General features: G+C 51.5%; 1 protein-coding gene across 1 annotated transcript; it reads left to right on the top strand.

The window, feature by feature from the left end:
• The first annotated feature begins 11,555 nt into the window (after positions 1-11,555).
• LOC103748700 (forkhead box protein I2) lies at positions 11,556-14,323 on the top strand. Its single transcript, XM_008851451.3, has 3 exons — positions 11,556-12,482; positions 13,386-13,554; positions 13,757-14,323. The coding sequence occupies exons 1-3, from the start codon at positions 12,376-12,378 to the stop codon at positions 14,129-14,131; spliced, it is 651 nt and encodes a 216-aa protein (XP_008849673.1). The 5' UTR covers positions 11,556-12,375; the 3' UTR covers positions 14,132-14,323.
• Positions 14,324-14,876: the final 553 nt, after the last annotated feature.

Below are 14,876 nucleotides of genomic sequence, written 5' to 3'. Positions count from 1 at the left end.
AGCTCACAACCTAGTGGGATGAGTCAGGACAGAACAAGCGCAAGCCAGGTGCAACAGCTCGTGCTGGTCATCCTAGCATTGGGAGGCTGAGGCAGGAGGATAGCTGTGAATGTCAGGCCAGCCTGGGCTAGAATGAGATAAAACAAAACAAGGTGAGTGAGATGGCTCAGAAGGGGCTTTGGGCCAAGGCTGACAATTTGAATTCGATCCCCAGGACCTACATGGTACAAGGAGCAAAATGACTGCCACGGGTTCTCTGACCTCCGCATGTACTGTGCCCCCAACACACACTAAATGTAAAACAACAAAACTGAAGAACCATCAGCACAGTCATACAGAGAAGGGCTGTCCTGTGAGGACACGGAGAAAACTCGGCTGCCAGCACAGGAGGGCAGCCTGTGCTGCCGCCCCAGAGGGAGCGGGCCCTGCCGGGCCTTGACCTTGGAGCCCATCGTCAGGGCAGAGACGGTGGGACCTGGCACAGCTGCCTGCTCTGTGGTCCTTGGACTGTTCTCTGCAGAAGCTCTGAGATGTCTGCTGTGAGGAATGAGAGTGCGGAGCACAAGAGGAGTAGACATGGGGAGCTGGCTACCAGGGCTGGGGATTCCACAGGGTCAGCCATGAGGGCACACAGCCCACCGCTGTGGAAGTGGAAGGTGCAGGCGGCTTTATACCACAGGGACATGATTCTTTCTTGGTGGTGGTTAGACTCGTGGAGCAGACTCGTAATCCCCAAGTGGTCATGGATAGGCCAGTCACAGCGTGGGGGCTTGGTGAAAATGGCAGGGCAGGCTTCCAGACTGAAAGCTGGTCATGTATCCAGAATCTTGGAGCCCCCAGGGAGTGGGGTACCCTCCCTCCATGCAAGCAGGGGCAACACGGGACTTACAGTCCTCTGCCCACTTGTGTCTGCTGTGCCTACTACAGAATAGCGTATGTGTCCGGGATGATGTAAAACCCAAGCTGTGCATAAACGAGGTGTGGTGTGCACACTTACAATACCAGAACTGAGGAGGCAGAAGGACCAGAGGCTCAAGCTCACTCTTGTTGACATAGCAAGTTTAAGGCTAGCCTAGGCTGCAGCAGACCCTGTGGATGGATGGATGGGTGGATGGATGGATGGATGGATGGATGGATGGATGGATGGATCGATCGATCGATCGATCGATCGATCGATAGATGGACATTAGAGAGAAAGGCCAGAGCCAAGACTCCCAACAGGGAGGAGGGCAGGTATGGTGTGACAGACAGGACTTCCAGTCAGGTGGAGAGTCCAACCCTCACAGCACAAAACAGGAACAGCAACCTAATGAAAACCGTAGATGGATGGGGAAGGCTAGACACCAGAGAACAAGCAGTTCCTGACCAGCTGTGACAGCCAAGGACTGTAGAGAGTGATGAAGCCAGGGACACTCCACCAAGAGGTAAGAGATACCAGGGGCTGGGGATGGAGGCAGAGGAGTGACCTTGGGCTCTGGTTCCATCAGCCAGGCACAGGTACTACAAAGATCAAAGCCAGGAAGAAAGGAAATAAGAGAAAGCCAGCTCGGGCTACATAGACTTCCCAGTGAGGACCTGGATCACGTTCTAGCAGGAGAAATGGAAGAATGCAAGAGATGATGTGGGTCTCCAGGTCTCCAGCATACCAGGAAGGCTCATTCCAGGCACGTGACTGGGCCTGTCCCCCTCCCCAGCCTTCTTGGCAGCATCTTGGAAACCTCTGAACCCTCCCACACAGTGACCAATAGGCCTGTTGCCAGTGGCCTGTATGGAAGGAATGAGACCTGCCTTGGCCAACGTGCTCCCAAAGCCAGGATGTGAATCAGGACAAAGTAAGGGCAGGACACAGAAAAGAGGCAAGGGATAGGGTGGTGACAGGGTTCCCAGAGATGACTGGTCACCCCAGCTTGGTGGATGTGGTAGGTTCCTGTGATACAATGAAGGAGGCAGGTGCCACCTGTAAATCAAGCCAGGAGAAAGCAAAGCCCCATGCCCAGAAGGAGAATGATCATCTAAGAAAGGAAGGGCAAGCATGGGGTGTGCTTGTATCGTGGGGGTACCCAGGCCAGGGATCAATCTTAGGCATTGTTCCTCAAGATGGCTGTCCACCCTAGTTTTCATTGTTGTTTTAAGGCAGTATTTTTCATTGAACAGGAAGCTCACCAATTCATCTAGGCTGGCCAGCCAGTGAGCCCCAGGAATCGTCCCATCCCCACCTCCCAGCACTGGAATTTCTGAGCATGCACCATCGTGCTTTTTATGTGGGTTCTAGGGATCAAATGGGTCCTCATGTTTGCACAGCCAGCATTTTACCAGCTGCCTTAGTTTGCTTTCAGTTGCTATGATAAAAGCACTGACCAAAACCAGCTTGGGGGAGGAAAGGGTTTATTTGGCTTACAAGCACAGTCCATCATCAAGGGAAGCCAAGGCAGGCAGGAACTCCAGGCAGGAACCTGGAGCACAGACCATGGATGAATGCTGCTTACTGGTTTGCTCTCCTGACCCTTGATCAGTCTGCTTTCTTATAAAACACAGACCCACATGCCCGAGTGGCACTGCCCACCATGGGCTTGGCCCTCCCACATCACTCAACAATCAAGAGGATGCCCCCACAGACATGACCACAGGCCAGTCTAATGGAGATAGTTCCTCCGTTGAGGTTCCCTTTACCCAGGTGTGTCAAGTAGACAACTAAAACACACCAACTGAGCCATCTCCCTAGACCCTGCAGGGGGTTTTCTTTGTTTTTAATTTTTATTTATTTATTTATTTTTATATGTATGAGTGTATGCCTGAATGTATATAAGTGTACCATGTGCATGCAGTGCCCTCTGAGGCCAGAAGAGGGCATCAGATTCCCTGGAACTGGAGTTAAGGATGGTTGTGAGCTGCCATGTGGGTGCTGGGAACCAAACCCAGGTATATTCTGCAAAAGCAGCCAGTGCTCTTAATTGCTGAGCCATCTCTCCAGCTCTGGATGTCCTCGTTTTATGAAACCATCTCACTAATGTACCAAGCTGGCCTTGAACTCCCTACAGTCCCTCCGCCTCCACCTCCCAAGTGCTGGGATTGCAGGTGTGTGCCAACAGGCCCTGCTTTGCAGAGGATCTGGACAAGAACTTACAAGGGTGGAAAGTTGGTGGGAAGCTGAAAGAGCATGGTGTGTTGACACACAGAGGAGAACAAGGAAAACGAGACACTGAAACTGCTTTCCTCCGGGCCTCTGGTACAGGAAGCATGAGGCCTGCTGCTTTTATAATCTGACCCACGATGTCAGTTGAAACCATAAACTCGGACTAGAAGAAGCCTTGGTTGGTAACAAGCTCAAAGCACAAGCACGAGGACCTGAGTTTGATTCCCAGAACCCACATTTTTTTTAAAAAGCCAGGCATAATGGCTCACGAATATAATCCCAGCACTGGGGAGACCAGACAGAAGGATCTCTGGGGCTCACAGGCCAACAGTCTAGCTTAATTGGTGTTTTCCAGCCCATGGAGGGACCCTGTGTCAAAGCACAAGGTGGACGGCACCTGAGGAACAAGACCTGAGGTTGACATCTGGCCTCTACACATGCGTGTGTATGCACACACACACACACACACACACACACACACACACACACACCAAAGAAAGAAATGTAGGTTCCCCACTCACTGTTTGTCTATGTGCCTCTTAGTGACCATGGAGAAGGGGTTACTGGGCTATTGACCCCATGTCACAAGTGAAGTAGCTTCTAAGTTCAGCACAGGGCATCGAGCCCCCAGCCACCTGCTCTCTCTACCAGTTCCCAGAACCAATGCCCAACACTGTGGCTGCAGTAACTCAAGTGCAGAGAGGGGCCTGGGGCTGGGGGAGTCCTGAGCAGAGCCAGGCAGGGGGTTCCTGGTCATTCCCCTCCCAGCTGCCCACTGCCCAGGGAGAGGAGGCTGCACTGCCATGGGAATTCAGTGTTCAGCTGAGGAGCCTTGAAAATTTCATGGGCTAAGATTCGAATTTGATTTTAAAGACAGAGAGCCAGGTGTGGCGATATCTAAGAGCTGAAGCAGGATTTTGTGTTCAAGGCCTGCCTGGACTACACTTTGAGTTCCAAGCCATCACCAGAAACATAGAAAGACCCTGTCTCAAAACAAAAATAACAAAGGCCGCTATGATGGTGCATACCTTTAGTCCCAGCACTCAGGGGTTAAGGGGCAAAGGCAGAGCTCTGTGAGTTCGAGGCCAGCCAGGACTACACATTGAGACCCTGTCTCATAACAACAAAATAATAAATAAATTAAATAAATAAAACCCAGGGAGAGAGCCAGGTGTGGCGACTCAGGCCTATAAGGATCAAAATTCAAGGCCAGCCTACTCAACTTCACAAGAGCCACTAACCTGGTCTGGCACCAGGTTTAGTGGCTCAGACTTAGAAGCTCAGCACCTGTACTTATGAGGCTGAGGCAGAGGACTGTGAATTTGAGACCAAAGCTTGTCTAAAAACAACAAAACCAAAAAGGAAACAGAACCCAACCCTTCTTAATTGGTCTGGAATTTCATTTTGGAGAGTGGAGGGCTGCTTGGTGCTGGGTCCTGGGGCAGAAGCAACAGCAATGCCTGAGGCAGGGTGCTCTTCCCCTAGAATTAAACAAACAAATGTAAAGACCACAGTGGGGGTGGCTATCTGGGGATGGAGATGGGGACTTCCCAGTTGCCGTCTGAAAGTCTGAGGTGGGCAAAGGAGGACAGTGGAACCAGCCACAGCTGACAAGAGGACCCGGCCTCCATGGTAGACCCAATGTACCTAGAGTGAGTTACACATGCAGCTACCCAAACCAGTGTTGTGTGATAATGTTCTTAGGGAGCTGTGAACATAGGTCTACTCTCCCCAGATAGGGAAGCAATGACAGATCAAAGTAAGGATTCCACCGAATTTCAACTTGGTGAAACAGTGAGTTTATTGTGGTTACTTACAGGAGTGTTGACCCAAAGATAATTTCATCATCAAAGCCCACCCCAGCATGGGTGATGGCTCACAAAATCTGGAACCCTAGAGCTCACTACACAACCTGCAGACAGCTCAACAGGTGGGACAGTCTCCTCCCCTCAGCTGTCCTTGCTGCCTACAGAACCTTGTGGAGGGAGGGGCAGTGTGCATCTGGTCAGTTTCAGGGATTTCCTGAGACTTGTGAGTTGTTTATGTCCTGAGTCTGAAGGAGTCTCCCTTTAGAATTTTCTGAGCCTTAAGGAGTCTTCCCTCCAGGATTTGTTTAAACTCAGAGAAAATATCTACACAAGAAAGAGCCAAACTCTTGCAGGTGGAGGAGTCTGTTTCCAGGCACCTGGTCTCCAGGGCTGGCTGCCAGGCCTCCCCTACTGGCGACACTCACCATCTACACTTCTCAGTCACCACGGGGCTCTCCCAAGCCACTGTCCCCTGAGTGACTTCAGCTAGGGAAGGTGAAAGGAGAGGTGGGCAGAACCTTTGCTGTTTCAGCCAGCCTGGTGACAGAGGAGAGGCTAACCTACACAGGACTAGAATGGAGCAGAATCAAAGCCCCTCCCATTTCTGAAAAGTGGTTCTAGATTCAAAAAGCAGCTGCCAAATATGGAAGGTGCCTTAAGGCAGAAGGGTCAGACAAACCAGAGGTGCTCAAAGGGCAGTTGCTGGAGAGTTGAGGCAGCAGTACGGCTGGACACTTGCAGATGAGGAAAGGGTCTGTAGAGAGCTAGGAGTAGGTAGATAGAGCCAGCAGGAAGCCACTGGGACCTGCTCAAAGTCTGCCACATTCCCAATGTCTAAAGGGACAGGAGGGCTCCTGGTGGTTGGCTTGCCATGCCTGCTGATAGCTCAGCCACTGTGTGGTATAGATCAAGGTGCATGCTGAGGCCACCTGAGGGACAAGAGAAGTACAATACTGTTGCATAGGGTCTCTATGCCCCTGTGAGGTCACTGGGGTTCCCATATGCATGGGGGGCAGGGTTCCCTCACTCTTCTCAGACCTACACTAGGAATGCCACCTGCTTTGGAGACAAGGCCTTCATGGTTGATCAGGAGTAGCCTTCGGGAGGTAGTCTCTCAAAGCAGTAGGCACAGCCCTGGTCTCACAGCTTTACCCTAAGCAGACCTAGACAACAAGGTCAGACACAACTGGAGAGATCCAGAGGGATCCTAGGGCCAATGCTAAGTGGGGTCTGGGTGGGGCATACACTGCCCTCTGGGCACATGCACACTTGCCCATGTGTCCTTCAGCTACCTCTTCCCAAGTCAGGGGCAGCCCACTGGGTTTTCCTGAGGATTAGAGCCTGTCATGTGACTTTTCCTGGGGAGACATGTACAAACGTTTATTCACCCCCAGAGAGGGCATCAACAACAGATCAAAGAGACAACTCCATCCAGGTCTAGCTTCATGAACCAGTGAGTTTATGGGATTATTTACAGGAATATGATGACAGGGTTATTTACAGGAGCGTGGGTGACTCAGAGGTAGCTACATCACAAAAGTCCCACCCCGAGCATGGGTGACAACTCATGAAAGCTGCATCCCTGGAGCTCTCTGCATCAATGGGAGAATCTCTCCCCAGCAATTGTCCCTGCTTATATAACCTTGGGAGGGGGGTCCTGTGAATCTCCTAAATTCCAAGAACTTACTGAGTCTTGTGAATTTCATTTACTTCCTGAGCCTTAGCAGAAGATTTCAATTGGGATGCAATTGTTTCAGTCTGGTGGGAACAGTTACACAACAACCAGCCCTTCCACTGTCTCTCCCATTAAGGACTATGGCTCTTAGCTGTTGCAGTGGTCAAATGTGTCCTGAGGGGTAGCACTGTGGACAGGTGAGCCAGGAGCATCTTAAGGTGGGCACCTGCTCTTGTCTGGTCCCTTTGCTCTCTAGAGAGAGCAGAGACAAGCAAGAGCTAGCCTGGTGCTGCTGACCAGGCCACCGCGTCCTGAGCCTCACCAGCCTCTCACAGCCAGATATAAAGCCCCCAGGGGAAGCTTTAGCCTGTCCCTCCATGTCCCCAAGGATAGCACAGACTTGGCACTTCATAAATGCCTATTGGATAAACAGATTCTCTAACATATGAATTTTTAAAATATTTTATTTATTATTTTTGTTTTATGTGTATGAGTGTATTGCCTGGTTGTGTGTAATACACGTGTCATGCAATGCCCATGGAAGTCAGAAAAGGGTGTCGAATCCCCTGAAACTAGAGTAACAGATGGTTCTTAGCCACCATGTGGGTGCTGGGAATGAAACCCAGGTCCTCTGCAAGAACAAACAGTGCTTTTAACCACTGAGCCATCCCTCCAGCCCACATATGCATTTTAAATTTATTTTTATTTTATTATGTGTATTAGTCTATTGTCTGCATGTATATGTACTCTCGTGTTGTGCAATACCCAAAGAGGTCAGAAGAGGGCATCAGATCCCCTGGAACTAGAGTTACAGATGGTTGTTAACTGCCATGTAGGTGCCAGGAACCAAACTTGGGTCCTCTGCAAGAGCAGCCAGTGCTCTTAACTGCTGAGCCATCTCTCCAGCCCCTAATATATGCATTTGTGTGTGTGTGTGTGTGTGTGTCTGCATGTGTCTGTGTATATGTACACACATACCACAGCAAGCATGTGGAGATCAGAGTGAAATCTTGGGTGTTGAGCCTCACTCACCTTCAACCTTGTTTGAGACAGGGTCTCTCATTTACTGCTGCATAAGCTAGGCGAGGTGATCGGTGAGCTCCCAGGAAGTATCCTGCTTCTGTCTAGGCATTAGTCACTTTTCTGTGCTGTGATAAAACACCATCACCAAGGCAACTTATAGAAGGAAGAGTTTATTGGGCTTATGGTTCCAGAGAGTCAGAGTCCATCTTGACAGGGAGGCAGCCACAGGAGAAAGTGGGAGCTCACATCTTCAAGCACCCACAGGAAGCAGAGACAGCTTCTGAAAGTGGGGCAAGGCTATGAACCCTCAGGGCCCGCCCCTAGTGACATGCTTCCTCCAGCATGGCCACACCTCCTGAAGGTACCATGACCTTCCCAAGCACCACCCACTGACCAAGTGTTCAAACACTTGAACCTATGGGAGATGTTTTCATTCAAACCAGTGTAGTGGTTTCAGATAGATGCTGCCCAGTCCTGCTCTCTTGTGGTTCTGGAGATCTAAACACAGGTTTTCATGCTAGCATGGTAATTGCTTTCCCAATGAGCCATCTCCCCACCCCAATATATACATTCTTTTTTCCCTTTTTTTTTTTTTTTTTTGGAGATAGGGTCCCCAACTTATCTGGAACTCATTATGTAGACCAGTCTGGCCTCAATCTCACAGAGATCCTTCTCTCTCAGCCTCCTGAGTGCTGGGATTAAAGGCATACACCACCACACTTGGCAATATTATTGCACATTTTTTAAATTTATGTATATGAGTGTTTTCCCTGCATATGTCTCTGTGCACTGTTACTGCAATTGCCATGGAGGCCAAAAGAGGGCATCAGATCCCCTGGAACTGGAGTTATGGACCTCTCCAGCCCTGATATGCACATTCTTAAAAAGTGCTGAAGACCAGTCTTGTGCCCTGCATGATGGTCATGTTCACAGACACTCTCCTGAGATGCAGGAAGCTAGGGATCTGTTAGGAAGGTAGAGGAAGTTTCTGGTATACTCAGGCCTTCCAGAATCTTCCAGAAGCTACCATTTGCATGGACTATGGGGTCTTCCAGCAGCCAGTATGCCACCTTAGAACTCACAGCCCCAGTAGCATCACTCAGGCCTTCCAGAATCTTCCAGAAGCTACCATTTGCATGGACTATGGGGCCTTCCAGCAGCCAGTATGCCACCTTAGAACTCACAGCCCCAGTAGCATTTTCTCACTGCCTTTACCCCTATCGTGAGTGTGGCTCAAATGCTCTCACTGCCCAGGCCAGTTGTGCCTCATGTGTCCTCCCTCAGAGCCCCTAGCAACCTCTCTGTACCACAGACTGTAATGACGAACCTTGTCTGAAATCCCAGACCAGTGAGCGCCCCCTTCCCACCAGAATGCCAGCCCTATGAATGGAGGCTGGTCTCTGCCGACCCCCTGCTCCTCTCGGCCCTCTGCACCCCTGAGCTTTACAGAGCTACCCAGGCCTCATCTCAGTCTGAGGTCTCAGTAGCTGGGTGGTCCACACCTGCTTTCTTTCATCTTCCTGACCTCCAGCATGGAGGATGTCCTTCCGCACCCCCACTCCCTGCTGTGGGTACCACAAGTCTCCATATTCCTGTGTGTGGGTGTGAGTACCTCCAGTGCCCAGAAAGTCTCACCTCCTGAAACTCAAATGCACTCTTTATCCCCATCACCCCAAGAGGTGTGAGGCTAATAGCAGACATACCAATAAGGCCCACTGCTGTCACTTGGTTACAAGATGCCCTGGACTGCTGCACAGGCTTGATATCTTCAGTGGGAAGTGACCTCCATGTGGTGGAAAGGCACTAGGGATGAGACCCTGGACCGCAGCTACCAGATGAACCCAGGTAGCTTTCTGTCTCACAGCTGCAATCTCCAGAGAGAGACAGAAACAGAGAGAGAGAGAGAACACCCAAGTCAGAGTTACCCAGCTGAACCACCCATGAATTCCTAACCCATGGTGGTAGGGAGATGGCTCAGTTGGTAACATGCTTGTCATGTAAGAATGAGGACCTGAGTTTGATGCCCAGCACCTGGGTAAATCCCAGGCATGGTGGGGCATGCCTGTAATCCCAGCACTGAGGAGGGAGGCAGGGGCAAGGGGATCTCTGGGGTTTGCTAGGCAGTGAGACTAGCCTAATTAGTAAACTCTAGGCCAATGAGAGAGGTAGGTAGCATTCTTGAGGATGACACCTAGCTTCCACATGCACATACACATATATACAACATAAATAATTTTTAAAAACAATGATGTCCCCTCCACCCCAGCACTCACAATCTCTCTCCTAACTTTGTCTCTGTGTGTTTGCCTATTTTGGTTTGCATGTCTAAATGGAACTTTTTGTCGAGCTGATTTCTCCCAGCTGGCATTCTTGGGTCCACACTAGCACAGTGTCAGATTCCATTCTAGTCTACAGCTGAACAGAACAGTGCTCAGCAGAGGACATTGAGGAAAACCGTGACTCTGAACTCAGCAAACACTTCCTGTGTGTAACACCAAAGCTCAGGGGAAGCAAGGGAGTTTTCCTTCAAAAATCAAACACTGGACCAGGCATAGTGGTGCAGGGAGACAGGGGTAGGTGGATCTCTGTGAGATCTCGGCTATCCTGGTCTACATAGTGAGTTCCAGGCCAACTGGGACTACAGGGAGACCCTGTCTCAAAAAAACAAAGCAAATCAAACAAAATATTAACCATATTAGTGGCTCAAGGGATGCTATGAAGCAAGTTGACACTTGCCATGTGGGACAGGGTATGAACAAGCTTCAAGTCTGACAGATAAGCATCCTTATTTGAAGCCACTAATGTTTTTATTATTACTTTTATTTTATGTGTATGAGTATTTTGCCTGCATGTATGTTAAGTGCATCAGTGTGTGCAATGCCTGCAGAGACCAGAAGAGGATGCCAGATCCCCTGCAACTGGAGTAACAGATGGTTGTTAGCTAACATATGGGTGCTGGGAACAGAACCCAGGTCCTCTGCAAGAGCAGCCAATGCTCTCAACCACTGAGCCAGCTTTCTAGCCCCATGTTTATGTTTTTGACAGACAGTTCTACAAGGTTTATTTCATCAGGGCTAAGTTTGCTTCCCAAATGCCACTTTCAATGGATGTACTTCGTAGCATCAGACTTCCACATGTCTTGTGATTTGGGTCTGTAGACTTATGTTAGACAGGAGATTTCTCACCTATTCCCTGTTATCCTCCCTCTCTGGTCCTGTCACCCCTCAGGCCTCTGCAGTGTGCCATAGCAGCTCTCACTTGCCTGCTGTCCTCACAAAGCAAAGATAGCTGCACAGTGCCACCCATTCCACCTGCCCTCCTCACAATGTACTCCTCCCTTTGCAAAGCAGTCTGCTTCTCTCCCTTGGGTCTGGATAAGCCTGTGACAGTGCCATGGCTGAAGCACTGTCATAAGGCAGTGAAGCTTCTACCTGGGTGTGTGTTATATAAATGAGACTGTAAAGTAAGGCAAACTTCTGAAATTGGCCTTTTCACTCCATCAACAGTTCTTTTTTACTGTCTAGGTAGTATGCCACAGCAGGATTGCAACACAAGGCACTTAACTCTACATCTGTTGAAGAACATGTTTCCAGTTAGGGGATATTTCCAATAAAGATATGAGCATCCCTATGAGCAAAGATTCATTATGGGATAACGGGTCCAGGCAAATAATCTCTGGGTTGCATGGTAGTCTTGTGTTCAGTTTTTGTAGGTCTTTGTTTTGACAGGGTCTCACTCTATAGTCCAGGCTGACCTCAAACTCCTGAGCCTCCTGCCTTGACCTCCTGGCTGCCTGGAGGATAGGTCTGTGCCATCACTCTTGCCTACATGTTTAGCTTTTCAAGAATTTACCAAAATATTCTCCAGAAGAATTGTGTGCTTTATTCTCCCAAATCCTCAAATTCCCAACTGCTAAGACACGGCTTCCAGTCTGTCTTCTGTAGATTATTGGAAAGAAGTTCCTTTGGATACCAAGGGTCATCGTGACATCCCTCCTCTCTGCTTTATCCCATAATTTCTGACAGATGGCTCCTTCCCCATGCGTGCATCTACCCCTCCCAGAACCAGAGGGCCAATAGGAAGCTCAAAAAACCAGAGTCTCTGATAAAGGATGGAGTCCCAGGACTTTATTTGATCCTTTGGCCCCAGGCCACCCACGGCCCCCACAGGAGGCCACTTCTGGGCAGAGATGGACAGAGGCAGGAGGAGTACACAAGATGCTGGTGGTAACCCTGGGTTCTGGGTCTTGGGTCCTCATCCATCTCGTGTGCAGTGTGGGAAGCAGGCAGCCAGGCTGCCTCAAACAGCCCCACCTGGCCAGGACCAGGCCTGGGCTCTGAGGCTCTCTCAGATCAGTTAGCCCATGTCTGCTGGCAAAGGGGACAATAGCCTGGCTCTGTAGGGCTGGACCCTAAGATCCCTAGCAATGAGTGCTGCTGCCAGAGGCTGTCTCACACCCTTCCAGAGAGGATAAAGTGGGGGTCGCCCTGCCTGCCTCCTTTCCCCAGCGGGTCAGAGGGCGGGGAAGCCCCGCTGCGCGCCCATTCTAGTGACTGGAGCCAACCCCCGCACCAGGATTGGACGCTGGAGAACCGGGCGGGGCAGCGGGGACCCCAGAAGCCCAGGCTCCCCGCGCCCTCTGCGCAGACGCTTTTGGCCCAAGCAGCGAGGACAGGCACCAAGCGAGCGGCAGGCGGCGCAGAGAAGGCGGTGGCGGGGTCAGCAGGGCCGCCAGGATGTTTGACAGCTCGCAGTACCCCTACAACTGCTTCAACGACGACGCTGACGACTACCCGGCCGGTAGTTCCGATGAGGAAAAGCGACTCACACGGCCGGCATACAGGTGACCAGGGCAGGTGACAGGGGCCATGGCACCAAGAGAGGGCTGGGATCACCAGGACCTGCTCAGGGCTGGGAGAAGGGGGCTTCCTTACTGCAGGACCCAAGAAAGGACAAACCATGGGTCTTCTTCAGTCCTGGGGAATCTGAGGGGTGGGGGATATCCAGCAGGCCCTGAGGGGCTTCGGGGAGCTCTAGAGGGTCTGGGGTTCCAATGGGCTCCCAGGATCCAGATCTTTGGGCTCCAAAGGGTCTGGGAGGCTTGAGAGGATCTTGAGGGACTTGAGAGGATCTGAGAGTTCAGAGGATTGGAGGTCTAGAGGGTCTTGGAGGACTTGAGAGGGTCTAGAGTTTCAGAGGGTTAGGGGTTCAGAGGATCCGGGTATTCAGAAGGTCTTGGGGGCTTGAAAGGATCTGGGGGATTCAAATGGTTGAGGAGTCAGAGGATCTCGGGGTCCAGAGGGTCTTGGGGGACTTGGGAGTGTCTAGGGGTTTGGAGGGTTGTGGGTCCAGAAGGTCTTGGGTTTAAGAGGGTCTGGGAGTCCAGAGGGCCTAGGAGTTCACAGGGTTGGAGGTGTTCAAAGGGCCTTAGGGGGCTTGAGAGGGTCTGAGGAGTTCAGAAGGTTAAGGAATGTAGAGGATCTGGGGATTCAGAGAGCCTTGGGGAGATGGGGGGGGCTTTAGAAGGTCTGGAGGGGACGTTCTTGCCCATCCTGGGTTTCTAAGGGGTCCAGATTCAACATCAGTGGGTCTGGGGCTCCAGAAGGTCTCCAGTGGATAGGGGGCTGCTCTCTTTCTGGTCTCGGGGGTTCTAGCCAGTTCCAGGGCTCACAGAATCCGTGGCCACCAGTCCTAAGTTTCAGCCATCCTGCCTGACACAACCCCTCTGTCTGATACCCCGTCACAGCTACATCGCGCTTATAGCCATGGCCATCCAGCAGAGCCCCGCGGGCCGCGTGACCCTGTCGGGCATTTATGACTTCATCATGCGCAAGTTCCCTTACTACCGTGCCAACCAGCGCGCCTGGCAGAACTCCATTCGCCACAACCTGTCGCTGAACCCCTGCTTCATCAAGGTGAGCCCGGTCCCTAACGCCGCGCGGGACCCTGGCTGTCCCCAGCTGGCCAACTCCGGGGCCAGACGTCCGAACTGCCAGGGTCGGAGTGTCACCGCCCAAAGCCGGGTCAGGTTCTTGGCGAGCGGATCCCCGCGCCGGGCGGCGACACTTTCTTAGAGCGCGTACTTGGGGACGCGCGCTGAGCCCCTTGCTCCCACAGGTGCCGCGCACCGAGGGCCACGACAAGGGCAAAGGCAACTACTGGACGTTCGCGGGCGGCTGCGAGTCGCTCCTGGATCTCTTCGAGAATGGCAATTTCCGCCGGCGACGCAGGCGACGCGGCCCCAAGCGAGAGGGGCTCCCGGATCCCCCGGAGCCGGCCGCGCGTGTGTCCCTCGGCCCGGGCGGTGCGCAAGTCCCGGACAGCGAGACCCGAGCCAGCCCCGCGGCCCACAGAGACATCAAATTCAGCATCGACTACATCCTGTCCTCTCCAGACCCCTTTCCGGCGCTCAGGTCGCCCTGTCACGCGCAGGAAGCCAGATGCCCGGCGCTGCAGCCCCAGCAAAGGAGCCTCCACTTTTGGGCAGCCTGAGGTGGCGGCTGAAGTCAGTTTGGGGACCCCATGACCTGATCCTCCCGCTGGAGGCGGGACTTTAAGCTTCAACCTGAGCCAGAAATTCTGGACTTTGCTACAGGGACAAATTTCTTCCCTGACTGCCCCAGGGCTCAGCCCTCCCTTAAAGGAATCAACAGGAGGCTTTCTTATAAAAGGTATTTACTGTGATGTTGTGGTTTTATCTATAAAGAAAAATCGTTCTCTGGCAGGAAAACCAGGCTGAGATTTGGCTTGACTTCAAAATTTGCTGGAATTACTGAGTGCTCCCAAGTCCCAAGCAATAAAAACACAAGCTCCTTGAAGCCAGGCTGCATGTTGTCCCCAGTCATATAACAGGTGGCTTTGTAGAGAGCCCCATTCCAAAGTTGGTGTGTGCTCAGTAACCTAGTCACAGAGCTGGTTAAGGCCTTCCCTATAATTAGAAAGAATAAAGTTTAAAACAGTTCACACATAATAATCAATTCCCATGACTTCAGGTTATGAATGACATAATCTAAAGTGACTCAGCAGATAGCTCCTTCCCAGGCCAGGCAGGATGAATGATACAACCTGGTCATCCCAGCACTTGGGAGACTGAGGCAGGGAGATTGCAAGTTCAAGTCCAGCCTGGGCAAACTTAGTGAGGGCCTGCTTCAAAATAAAAAGATGTTTAAGAAAAAGTCAAGCGCACTCTGTAAGGGAAAGAAGAGCGATAGGAAGGATGGGAGGACCGGGTATAGAG

Source organism: Nannospalax galili, unplaced genomic scaffold, assembly GCF_000622305.1.
Source record: "Nannospalax galili isolate Female #2095 unplaced genomic scaffold, S.galili_v1.0 scaffold664, whole genome shotgun sequence".
NCBI classification, from domain to species: Eukaryota; Metazoa; Chordata; class Mammalia; order Rodentia; family Spalacidae; genus Nannospalax; species Nannospalax galili.
This window is presented reverse-complemented; position numbering and strand designations above follow the sequence as displayed.

Excerpts from the sequence above, each read along its gene's own strand:
- LOC103748700 (XM_008851451.3), top strand. The coding sequence starts at position 12,376 with ATGTTTGACAGCTCGCAGTACCCCTACAACTGCTTCAACGACGACGCT. Across the intron at positions 12,483-13,385 it reads CTCACACGGCCGGCATACAG|CTACATCGCGCTTATAGCCA; the intron begins GTGACCAGGGCA and ends ACCCCGTCACAG. Across the intron at positions 13,555-13,756 it reads TGAACCCCTGCTTCATCAAG|GTGCCGCGCACCGAGGGCCA; the intron begins GTGAGCCCGGTC and ends TTGCTCCCACAG.